Source organism: Rutilus rutilus, assembly GCF_951802725.1.
Source record: "Rutilus rutilus genome assembly, chromosome: 10".
Taxonomy (NCBI): Eukaryota; Metazoa; Chordata; class Actinopteri; order Cypriniformes; family Leuciscidae; genus Rutilus; species Rutilus rutilus.
In genome coordinates, this window is record NC_140215.1 from 20,244,020 (window position 1) to 20,257,359 (window position 13,340).

A 13,340-nucleotide genomic window follows, 5' to 3' on the forward strand; every position below is an offset into this window, starting at 1 on the left:
AGAGGCATACAGCCAGTCTAGATACCCCTTGTATATGACAAGTACCTTCACCTGGGATATAAATTTTCATTTCAAATTGAAAGAATTTTAATTTCCCTTTGACAAAACACATGCCTGGCACTGAAGGCTGATTCACTGCCACCTGAAACAGCTGCTGTTGCTCTGTCCTTGGGAGTCACAGTCACATCCAAGCTCCGATCTCTTGACTGAGACAGCTGATGGTGACGCCAGAGGCCCGGAGGCTGGCGTCACAAGGGCTTTTGTTGTGACTTACCCTCCCTGAAGGACAGTCAGTAGGATGGTGACACCAGCCTCTGTGGGATCTGGAAAAGCTGCGACTGCATTCTCAGTGAGGCGCTGACACAGATAGCGCTATCCCTAAATGATGATTAACACTGCTAATAGTGCTTCACACTCTGGGAAATGAACGCAGGAAGTCCCAAAACACAGTGAGACTGAACATCAGTGTTACGAGCAGCCGGAGAGGCTCCCGCTCATTAGCGATTGGTTAAAAGCTTCACGGCAGCTGTGAGTCAGAGCTGCACATGAAACAGCTCCACATGGTGTGCTGATCTACCGAAGACGGCCAGTAATTAGAATTTTATTACAAGTGGCAGGAAATCAGAGGTTTCGGTCAAATTTCGTCATTGTACTACAATGAAACAACAGCTTCACAACAACACCAGTAGCAACAGCTGAATTTAAAAAGGATGCTGTGATCATTTCCCTGCTATATATAGAGATTTGGTTGTACAAACATTTCAGGAGCAACTCAGGTCTTATTCAGTGGTTTATGTCCTAAAGTCTGACTCACCTTGCACACAAAACTTGAGCTCCTTGGCATCGGTGACAGTGCTGCCAGTCATTCTCTCTGGCACTTTCTTACTCATGCGATTGTAATTCCGTCTTTTCTTGGACTCGCCCCACAGGTTGGAGCCCCCGTGCATGCTGGGAATATTGAGCACAGCGATACCCTCCAGAGCCGTGCTGCTGAGATCCAAGATGATGCCATCACACTGGGACAGAAACAGAGAAAACAGAAAATGTTGAACATTTCTTGACTGAAGAAAATCAGCAAAACAAATAGATACAATAAGCCACTTATGCTCTTATATAAAGTCCCATTTGCTCACCAAGGCTGCATTTATTTAATCAAAAATACAGTAAAAACATTAATATTGTTAAATATTACTACAATATGTAATTAATTCCTGTGATGGCAAAGCTGAGTTTTCAACAACCATTGCTTCAGTCTTCAGTGTCACATGATCCTTCAGAAATCATTCTAAAATGCTGATTTGCTGCTTGAGAAACATTTCTTATTATTATCAATGCTGCTTAATATTTTTGTGCAAACAATGATCAGGATTCTTAGATGAATAGAAAGTTCAAAAGAACAGCATTTATTTGAAATATAAATCTTTTGTAACATTATAAATGTCTTTACTGTTACTTTTGATCAATTTAATGCACCCTTGCTGCTAAATACTGTATAAGAAATAATAATAAGAGCAGTCAAGGCATGATGAACTGTATCCATGTTTTTAACTATTGGGATGGGTGCATCAATAACAATCGCATTCCAGACATGAGAGATGTGAAAATGCCTGCCGGCGATCCAAAAATAGAAATGTTGTACAGTATTTTATGATGTCAGAGACCACCCTGAATTAAACCAACGGCTTCAAAAGGTACAGTGGAAAAGTACACACAAACTTCAAAAGACGAATGCTGACACGTTTACGACATAATGAGATGCCTTGATCTGCTTGAGATCCCACACAAGAGTGGGAGAAAGAAACAGCTTTTTTTTTCAAATGCAAATTCCTTAACTGCTGATGTTTTCATAGCTCTTCTAATTTCATAACAGTTGTGAAACATCAGCCTCTTCGGTCGGAATCAAAGTCCCTTTAAGGCAAGTAAGTTCACTTGGCGGCCATGTTGACAATGCCCCTTGGCAGCTTTTTTTTTATGTAGGTAGTAAACATTCAAGTACGGCTCTTATGTACCAGAATGGAAAAAAAATGAAATCTTGTTCAAATCAGTAATAAATTGCACAATAATCATATATTTGGCTCAAATCAAACTATCAAAAAGATGATTGCTTCTTTTGAGTGAGTTAATGAATATCTAACCACAGGCACAAACTGGCCAGTGTGCAACTTTCACATGATGGGAATGCTGTCAACAGAGGTCATCTGCCACTGTTTGCTTTCAGACAGACGTTCTGACGTGTTCCCTCAACATTGACTGCGTAAGAGCTGGCTGAGGTTTACTGTAGATACTGTAGCCAGCTGCATTAATGAATCTCAGTTTGTTGAAGGAAGTGTTCAGTGGTTATACTGACCCGATACACAGTTAAAAGACTGTGAATGTGGCTGTATATAATTACAACATTTAAGTAAAACAAGTAAAACAGGGCACTATTGATGGGCTAAATGTCCTGGACTCACCTCCACCTCAATGGTTTCGTTCAGCTTTTTACAAGTGGCTGAGATGGTCTCTGTGGTGCCAAATTCAAAGTACCACAACTTGTTTTTCATCCTGAAGAGACAAGAACAAAAATAGTTAAAAGTTAAACAAAGAATTTAAACAACAGGATTGCTCTGTGGAATATTCTGCACATTGAATTACACTGTATTAAACTGGTGGGGACATTGAATATAAAAAATAATGAATATTCATGAATAATAATTACATTATGCATAAATAAGTAACCACCTTTTATGGTTCTGATAAATCAATAATATACAGGTGCAATCCAAATTATTCAACCCCCCTAGAGACTGTAATAATTTACAAATGTAAGCTTTTCTAAAGATACAGTGTTCTTTTTTTTTTTTTGCTTTAACTACGGAAGAGGATTAGGGCCAAGCAATAAAAAAAAAAGAGTTTATTCTCAAGATTGTATTTCGAGGTTTTTTCTCTCGAAATTTAACGAGTTTTTTCTCGAAACACAACGACTTTATTCTCGAAATGTAATGAGTTTATTCTCAAGATTTTATTTCGGCTTTTTTTCTTGAAATTTAACGAGTTTAATCTCGCATTATAATGACTTTAATCTCGAGATGGTTTTATTTTTTATTATTGCTTGGCCCTAATCCTCTTCCGTACTTAACAGTTTAGTGGCAAATCAAATGTGATAATGTCAATATATAAAGTAATCCTTTTAAGTTATAGGATTTTTTTGCAATACAGCTATGTCATAATTGTTCAACCCCTATTCAACGCTACTGTTTTAAGTCACTTATTTGTATGGTATGGTACGAAACTTTGTTAAAACACTAAAGAGCCTTTGTAAACTCTATAACAAAACAGAATTAGCTTGTGCTGTTACACATCGATACATTTAGCCCATGCATGTGCTAAAGTTTCATTGCAAAAATGGGCAAGTCAAAAGAGTCCTCACAAAAGCTATAGAACAATTGTTTTATTGCATTAGAAAGTCTATGGCTACAAGAAGATTTCCAAAACACTAAAAGTTCATAGAGACACAGCTGGCAGCCTTATTCATAAGTTTAAAATGTGTTGTACCAGAAAACCTTTGAGGGTGTTGAAGAAATAGGACAATATCATTAAGGGGAATAAAATGTTTGATCAGACCAACTGAGAAAACCCCTCAATTTACAGTCAAAGACTTGCAAGATGTCCAGATTAAAGAAGGAAAGAACATTTCAATGCAGAGTATAAGAAGAACACTAGACAAGCATGACCTTCATGTTGAGACATCTTGCTGAATGCCACTCTTGAACAAGAAAAACACAAAAGGCTCACTTGAATAAGCTAAAATTCATATGGATAGATAGACCTATGGAGTTCTGAAAGAATGTTTTATAGAGTGATGAGACCAAACTGGAACTTTGTGGACCCATGGATCAGCAGTGTGTCTGGTGCAAAAAAGGCAAAGCTGGAAATCTTGACTGTATGAAGGACATCATGAATTATTTGAAGTATCAAGCCATTTTGGCAAAGATGGTGATGCCTTCGGTGCAGAGACTGAAGCTTGATGATCTCTGGACTTTCCTGCAGGACAGCCGTCACAAAGTATACATCCAAATCTACTGAAGCTTGGTTCAGGGATCAGTCGTGAATATTATTGAGTTATAGATGAGTTATAATATTATAGAGTGACCTGTCTTCAGATTTAAGTCTCATTGAAAATATTTTGTGGAATTTGAAGAAAGAAGTTGGTAACTTGAAAACTAAAGATGATCAGTGATCTGGAAGCTTTTTCAAGAGAGGAATGGGGCAAGATTGCAGTAGAGAGGTGACAGAAGCTTCTAAGCACTTACAGTTAGCGTTTATTGGAGGTTATAAAGAATAAAAGATTCTGCACAAAATGTTGCTTTTGGGGGTTGAATAATTTTGTACATGAATGTTTAGAGCCAATTCGATTTTTTTTCTTCAATTTTCATCAACTTCACGTTCTCAGAATCACTCAAATGTGTATTAAAGGGATAGTTCCATTAAAAAATGTCCAGGCTCTTCCAAGATTTATAATGGCCATGTGGAGCACTTTTATGATGGATAGATGCACTTTTATGTACTTCAAAACAGAAACAGCCATTCAGTGCCTTTATAAAGCTTGGAAGAGCCAGGACATTTTTTAATATAACTCCGATTGTATTCGTCTGAAAGAACAAAAGAAAGTCATATACACCTAGGATGACTGGAGGGTGAGTAAATCATGGGCTGATTTTCATTTTATTAAAAAAAAAAAAAAATACTATGGAAGTCAACTGCTACTGTCAACTGTTTGATTACCAACATTCTTTAAAATATCTTCTTTTGTGTTCAGCAAAACTCATACAGGTTTGGAACAACAAGAGGGTGAGTAAATAATGACAACATTTTTGGGAGACCTATCCTTTTAATTAAAGTTCTATAATAGTTTACTGATGCCTTTGTTTTTTATTTCATAAAAAAAATTGTTCTCGGCAGCAAAATGGTCAAGAGGGTTGAATAATTTTGATTGCAACTGTATGTAATGTATTAACTTGGATAACATTTGTACAGTATTTGCTCATTTTAAGTCAAACCTGAAATGTTAACATGGCAAAAAGCGTACACCTGTGTGTCTAAATGTTCTTAGATGACCTCAAAAGAGTAATTTACAAATTAGTAATAGTGCACAACATTATTTAGAACTCAACATCACAAGCTCAGTCATAATGAACACAAGACAGAAATGATGACTCAATGTGCAGCTGTTCTATCATTGGAACAACAAACAAGTTTGCGTTTACACACCCCAATGTTAATGCTGGCGTGAAAATAAATATTATGGGATGAACAGAGCCTTGGGCTGTCAACGGATAAAAGACAACCGCTCTCTGATCTAACTCTGATCAAAAATGTACTTCATTTGCAACCGCACATAACATGAATTTACAAACATCTTGTTTAGTTTAGTAGCGGAATTATTATTTAAAGCATCACATTTTTACTATTTAATTAATACAGAACTCTTTGACGGTAAATCTACAATTAATTTAAATCTACACTGTAGTGTTCAAAAGTTTGAGGTCAGTAACGTTTTTTTTTTTTAAGAAATAAAAAAAAATTCAGCAAGGACACATTCAATTGATCAAAAGTGTCAGTAAAGACATTTATAATGTTACAAAAGGCTTCTATTTCACATCAGTGCTGTTCTTTTGAACTTTCTATTCATCAAAGAATCATGCAAAAAGGTATCACAGTTTACACAAGAATATTAAGCAGCACAACTGTTGTCAACATTGACAATAATAAGAAAAATGTTTCTTGAGAATTCTGATTTCTGAAGGATCATGTGACTGAAGACTGGAGTAATGATGCTGAAAATTCAGCTTGTAAATTATATTGTAAAACATTTCTAAATAGAAAACATTTATTCTAAATTGTAATAATATTTCAAAATATGACTGTTTTTACAAATAAAAGACTTCTTTCAAAAAACTTTTAACCCCAAACTATTGAACGGTAGTGAACAGTCTGTCTAATCTTACCAATTACAATCTTTGCTCATTCTTGAGGACATAGTTGAGGTCATGGTTAGGACCAGGGGGCCTTTGGGACAGTTCATTTTGTCACCCTCTGCCCTTCCCCTGGCCTTCTGAAATATTGATATGCTACAAGGAAAGCTGAGGCAGACAGGTGTGAGAGGACATGAGCGACAGTGAACTTGGCCTCAGCTTCCATAAAGAAACCAGAGCCACCATCGGCAACCTGAGCACAATCTGACATTAACGCTTCCTGGGACACTGAGAGGAGCCAGCTGAGGACAACAGACGGTGCCAATATATCACAGAAGGATATGACAAATCTAAAAGGAAGACCTTATGCTTCAGCTCAGTGTATAAATATATGAGATTTAAAAAAAAAATGATTTGCAACACTGGGACCCTATCAATTCCCTCTCTGTTGTGCATGTTGCATTTTCACTTTGGTTATTATGAAACAGGGCAATTTACACTCATCAGATGGTGACAACCAGTGACAAGGCCCTGCAAATGGGTGTTCTGCTGATAATGACAACACTATTGTTTGCATAATAGACAACATGCAATGGGGGCTTCTCCAGGCCCACAAGGGATGGACACAGAGCAAACATCAGTATCAACTATATAAAGCACGTAATCCGCTGAGGTACAGGAACAAGAACCAGAACCAGAAGTACAAGACTTGATGGCTGACATAAGCTAATGATTGCTACACATGCTTATGAGTCTTTCAAATTCATGTTTTTTTTTTAATGTTTAACAAATTAAGCTTGAGGAAAATGCTTTGATGCTTCATGTTTGATGTCAAATTATGCAAATGCATTGTGAAAAGAAATTCAGACAGTACAAGTCTGTCATCAATGACCTGGTACAAAGCATGGTATAATGTAATTTTTCTCAGGTTTTCAATACATAAAAACAGTGTTGGGGAAGCAATGTTGATTTTTCCTCCTTCAATCAGAGCAGTTTTAATACACAAACACAAAAACACATTTGACAGCACTAAGTTGCAAATTTGACCAATTATTTAAACAAAATATGATATTTATTTATCATTTATAGAACTTATTACATGTAATATTTAATCATGTATATAGGTCCTGTGTTCGATTCCCAGGGAATTCATGAATTGCTCAAATGTATACTGTATTTTCAATGCATTAATGAAGTCACTTTGTTTAGAAAAGTGTGTAAAAAAACTGATGATGAACAGCAGCAGTAAATTTCCTTTCTTTCTTTTAATTGAATCAGACCTCCCAGGTGTTTTAGGGGAGTGTGAGTGTTTGACTATTACCTCAGTTTGCTCCGCTGTAATACAATATGTAATGCAATACAATGTGACAAAAATAGCAATGTAGAGTTTTGTTGTGATATTCTGCTACTTGTTTGAAAAAATGTAGCTTGTTACTGGAAAAGCTCCCCTGTTTTGAAAACAGATGAGCCACTGTCACGCTACTGAAAAGTTAAGTACTGTTAAGTCGGTATGTTGCTACTGTTCCTTTAAAACTTCATTCTGTTGTCCTCTCCCTCAGTTAAACTCCAGCAACTTGCTACCTCCATTCTGTCAAATTAAGGGATTATGAGCAGATTTGAAGCTCACAATTAAACCCGCACTGTGTTCTCAACAGGGTCAATCTGCCTAACCCAATTAGTTAACTTCCATCTGAGAAGCTCTAGAAAAGAATAATAATAAAACAATCAGCCATGGGTTTCTCTTTCCACACCACCTCCAGTTAAAGTTTGATGCGAAAAAAAAGTTTTGTTAGCAGCCCGTTAGAAGAAGCAAATCATCTTCTGAGCTTTGCAAAGGCCTGGAGGAAGCTGTAGGGACTAAAGGCTTCATGCATAATCATTTTGAGTTGAGTGTTTTCTGCGCTGGCTAGGCCGTCGAACAAAAGTAAGCATTCAAATTGCATCAAGAGGCCGACTAAAATTTGAGCGGTCTAGTCCGCTCTAGACTAGAACTGTGCTTGAAATCTGGATCAGCACATAGAGATGTAGATGTTAAGGGTCAGCGAACCTTTGAATTTAACCAACACATTCCTCAAACGCAATCACACACCCTGCTGGTCATCGAACTAAGATAACCATCTCCCATAATCCCTTCAGAGACTGATGACTTTTTGACCCGTGAGCTCGCAGCCCCTGTATCACTGTGGCAATCAGTCACAACGCAGCTCAGCTCTTATCCTGCTGATCGTGACTCTGATACAGCCTTTGACTGACAGCTCAAATGGGAGTGATTTTAAGGACGGGGGTGCTGTAGAGGGAGGAGGGCAGTTGGGGGTTAAAGATAAGATGTGATGAACCTCTTGTGATGGGAACAAGAGAAGAAAGGCTGCAGTGTGAACATCCCCACTGTAATCTGGCAAGGCTGAGCATCATGTCAGATGGATCAATGTGACTGCTTTCCATCAGAACACTGAACTTTCATTAGTTCTGTTGTCTCTGAAAAGCACTTCAAAAAACACTTGCAACAACATTAATAATAATGTTAAAAAAACATCATTTGTATTTCAATATATCAAACTGTTAATAATATAACTAATATAATAATTTTAAACGTTCAATTTTAATCACGATTTATTATTAATCTATTATTCTATTTCTTGATCTGACAAATCTTTTCTGAAAAGCACTTTGTGAACAATGTTGTAAATTGTTTTATACAAATAAAATGGATAATAATAATATTTTTAAATATTATATTAATAACTATCCAATAAAGATCCTACAGCGCAAATATAATACAAATAAATAATAATAACAACAACAACTTGATACTTCAAGTATGAATTCCAGTCATACTAATGTATAGTTAATTTGTTGATCTGACTAATTGCTTCTGAAAATCACTTTGTAAACAATGTTGTAAAAAGTTTTATAAACTAAAATTATAAAAAAATAATATTACTATGAATAAATATAATACTAATGACTAAAAAACAAAATAAAAGATATAATAATAATAATGATAATGATTATTATCATTGTTGTTGTTGCTATTATTATACCATTTATTTTGTGTTGTGGCGTCTTTATATGTGGGGTCAAATTAACATTTTTACAGCAGTTAGTTCAGCACATCTTCAGCTAGTTTTATGACTATAGTCTGATTCCAGGTAGCTCCTGCTCCACAGCAAGTGTGTGTGTGTGTGTGTGTGTGTGTGTGGGAAGGAGGGTCAGGGCAGGGGGTACGTTCTGTTGGGCTGCTCTATTGGCAGCAGCCAGAGGCAGTGAGGAAGGGAAGCATATATTTATCCCTCCCCACCACGGGCATGGAGCAGCAGGGAACAACAGGTTCCAGAACACAGCCACGCTGGGTTTCTGCTGAGCCCCGGCACACACACATATGTGCACGCGGAGGGATTTGCGCACATGCACACCCACACACGCATACGGTCCTTGCACTAAAATACACAATGAATTGGCCACCGCATACACACACACAGTACACAAACATCCTTACTCGCATAGACATAACCTAGACACCCTCTTAGGGGTTATGAAACACATGCTCACATGCTGAGCAGACAGACGGCAGCTTGGGTCAGGACCATATTTGGCCTTTCCCTCTATCGGTCACATGATCGGAGGAGGTGTTGTAACAGTACAGTTTCATCTCATGACATTTTTTACCTTAATCAACCAATTTAACCGGGAAGAGAAAGTTGATAAATTCACGAAAAAAGTTCATTCAATAATATCTTAATTTCTCTCTTTCTACTGTATAACATAATGCAAGATTTATGTGCAACTTTCAACCAATGACAAATGATCAAAACCTCTGTTATAAAGACCCTGATATTTGAAAGCTGACAAAAAATGACAAAACTGACATTCTTACAGGGGTTCACACACAACAGATGTACTATTTTGTATGAACTTGTAACAATCATAAAAAATAAGAAAAAACACTAATGTTTTACTGCAGGACAAATGAGGAGTCACAGCAGACAAATATCTTTCAGAGCACAGCTGTTAATGTCATGTTTAATGCCATATTAGATTTTTATGGTGCAGAGTAAAAAGGGACATCTACTTGACCCTAAACAGCACATGATGAAAGCCCAGTGCTTTTCACAGATCAATGTGAAAATACAGTAGCCTAACTGACTTCCCTGTCGGCCACTTGCATGCTGAGTTGCATGCTGATAATCAATAAATGGCTCTTTGAGGCACAAATAAATGCATTTTAATGCAACCCCCACCCCTCACTGACTGCCACATACAAAGTAATGAAGTATTCATTCAGAAAAGTTCAAATCTTCGTCGACATAATAATTCAACTGAGCTGTTTCTCTTGCAAGTTTTACCATTATAACTACAGTAGAGCTTTAATGGCTGGAGATGACAAGGCTGTGGAATATATAATAATATTATTTAGGGATATTATTTGTGGAAAAAAATGGTTAAGACAACTATTGCTACTACTTTAAACACAATAAAATAATATGAGATAGCCTCAAATGGATTTCAGATTATTTATTTTTTATCTTATGCAGTACATTATCTATTGACAGTCGTGGCTAATACCAATCTACTATATTCTTAATGTTCTTTAATGTTATTAATGTTGAATGTTTTTCATTTATTATAGATTTCTATTTTTATCACCATTACAGGAACCTTTTTTTTTCTGTAGCTGTAGTTTTGTAGCAGTACTACATTGCATATGAAACAGTTATGCCAATAAAATACTTTGAAATTGGTGTTCAAAAGAAAACATTACGAAACTAAAGAAATAAAGTGTGGGAATGTAATCCACCACGATATTAGGAGAAACAAGATCCCTCACTCTGTGTTCAACCCTACCTCTCATCTTCTTACCATTGTTTGCTTGAGAAACTGACTGTCCACAGAGCCATCATTGTTATTTTAATCAAAAAGACAAAGGCATCTTTGAAGGCTTTTTTCTTTTCTATGGGGCAATTTGACACCTCTTAATCCAAAACTTCCTCTGGCTGCCCCGTTGGGAGGAGCGGACACAGAGGCTCGGGTCCATTGTGCATTCGCGGTCATTAACACCTGGGCTGCGGGTTCCCTGTAGGCCGACTACTGACACAGATCACTGAGCACCGAGGCGAGAGAAGTCACACGTATCCCCCCCTGCGTATCCCGCGTCACTGTGGGAATGCATGTGGATGTTAACACATGCACTTATATATAAACAGAATATTTATACAGACTGGACTTTTAACCAAGTGTATGATTATGCTGTTCTGTTCTCTGTTTCCATAGGAGTGAAGTATAACAGGTGGACAGAAACATGTCACATGAACAGGTTCATTGAGGATAAATCATGCAACTCCATGGCAACTATCATTTATGTGCCATCTGGTGACACGTTGCCTCTGAGAGCGCAAAACCTAAAAACACTGAGCACAGGCCTCATTAGAAAGCCATAGATTGGCAGATGCACTGGCTAGCTATTCTAAATCTGCATAACAAAGAAAAGCAGATGAAGCATTTGGTTTGGCAGTGTTTTATATTATGTTTCTGGGTGACTCACTCTAGGATTAAACACTGGATGATTTAAATAGGCTGAGGACATAATTCCATTGTTCTTATTTTGGGCTCTCTGTCCGTCAATCACTTAACTGCAAATGAGCCACATTTGAATGAAGCTTGCAATGAAGGAGACTAGAAACCCGGCATTGTGGAGAAACCACGGGACGTTTGGCATCACATTGCACCATATTTAATGTGCTGTGGAAATCTAGGTGTATGAATTATGAACAACTGAAACATTAACTAGTTAATTCAGCCAGGCAGGTCCCATAATTCAGATCGTGTATGAGTCATTAGGGACTTATTTAAAAAAAAGTCATTAAAAAGCTGTGCTGCCGTGACAGGTTCTCACTCAAATACAGTAAACTGAGTGGTGGTGGGTGTCATCCATCTTTATGTAAACCCCATCATCCAGAGTTTTACAGCAGAGCTCTGTATACAGGACCCATTCTCTGTCACATTATGAATATGATCTACAGTACCTGTCACTGCCACTCCAACACACTTCCTGTGGCACAGTTTTACAGATTCTGTTAGCAGAAAGGCAACAGAAAATACCTAACATTCATTTAAATAGCTAATAATCACTTGAGCATTATATAGCAGTTAGTTCTGGTTCTTTAATCTGATTGGTGTTCGAAGAGTCAGCACAGGGACTTTTCATTGTTTGAAAAGACCTTATTCAGAGCAGCTCCATGACAGGCATGAAAGCCAGGCTGTGAGGGATAGACTTACTGTGTTTTCAATGGCATATGGTGTGTATAAAGCTCCTAGATCACTTATAATTTTCCACAGCTCATGCTGTCTGGAGTTTTTTGTCCACTGAAATTTCTTGGAAAGATATTTTTGCGTCAGCAGAACAATCCAAAAACAGTACAACCCACTAAAGAGATGTATGTATATCTCTCGCAGCCTCGCTTTCATTCAAAGATGGTGCTGCTGTGAATAAGGTATATTGACTGAAAGTGGTGCGATATAAAAAACAGCAGGGAAGCACTGATTTTAAAATGATGACCGATATTTATAAGCCAATAATTATTTGTATGGTATGGTTGATAACCAATAAATGGCTGATATCTAAATTCAAGCATTTCAAATGTCAAAAGTTATTATAGGAATCACAACATTATAATGTACGGTATGGCAAATGGATATTCATTTTGAGATTTGCTATGGATTCCATTTAACAGTGTTATCAAATTATTAGCATTTTTAAAGATGAACTTTAGGAGTGTTATGATGACAAAGGTCATCTAAAATGTTAATGACAAAGAATATCCAATGAACAATTAAATATCCAATATCGACGTATACACAAATAAAAAAATTAAGGTAACAATGAGATGTATGTTCATTTTTTCAATTTTCAGCATCATTCCTCCAGTTTTCAGTGTCACAAGATCCATCATAAATCATTCTAATATGCTGGTTTGGTGCTCAAGAAACTTAATGTTTAATGTTGAAAACAGTTGTGCTGTTTAATATTTTTTTACATATATTTATTTTTAAGTGTAAAAAGAATAGCATTTATTTGAAATCGAAATATTTTGTAACATTATAAATGTTTTTACTGTCATTTTTGATCAATTTAATATCCTTAAAATCCTTCACTATTACTTCATATTAAATATCAGCCCTTGGAACATTGTTTGTCCAATCACATCAGATTATGCAACCAATAACAGTTGCATAAATCTCAATATTTGTGCTGCCTTATTGAGTTGCTTTGGTGAGAAAATGAATGGCAATCTAAAATGCCTGGAATCTTACCAAGCTAGAACACTGAAAAACAAAAAAGCCTCATTCTTTCAGAGCGCTTCCCGGCCAAGGGCTACGCAAGCTTTTTAC

The 13,340-nt window shown here is 36.7% G+C and overlaps 1 protein-coding gene across 3 annotated transcripts in view; it reads right to left on the reverse strand.

The window, feature by feature from the left end:
• Positions 1–13,340, reverse strand: part of dgkg (diacylglycerol kinase, gamma) — a 103,412-nt gene that overhangs the window by 18,207 nt on the left and 71,865 nt on the right. For all 3 annotated transcript variants that reach the window (XM_084420698.1, XM_084420699.1, XM_084420700.1), the window contains 2 exons: positions 2,454–2,544; positions 815–1,016 (listed from right to left, as the gene is read on the reverse strand). In XM_084420698.1, the coding sequence (XP_084276824.1) occupies positions 815–1,016; positions 2,454–2,544 (293 nt within the window). The remainder of the gene's footprint in view (positions 1–814; positions 1,017–2,453; positions 2,545–13,340) is intronic.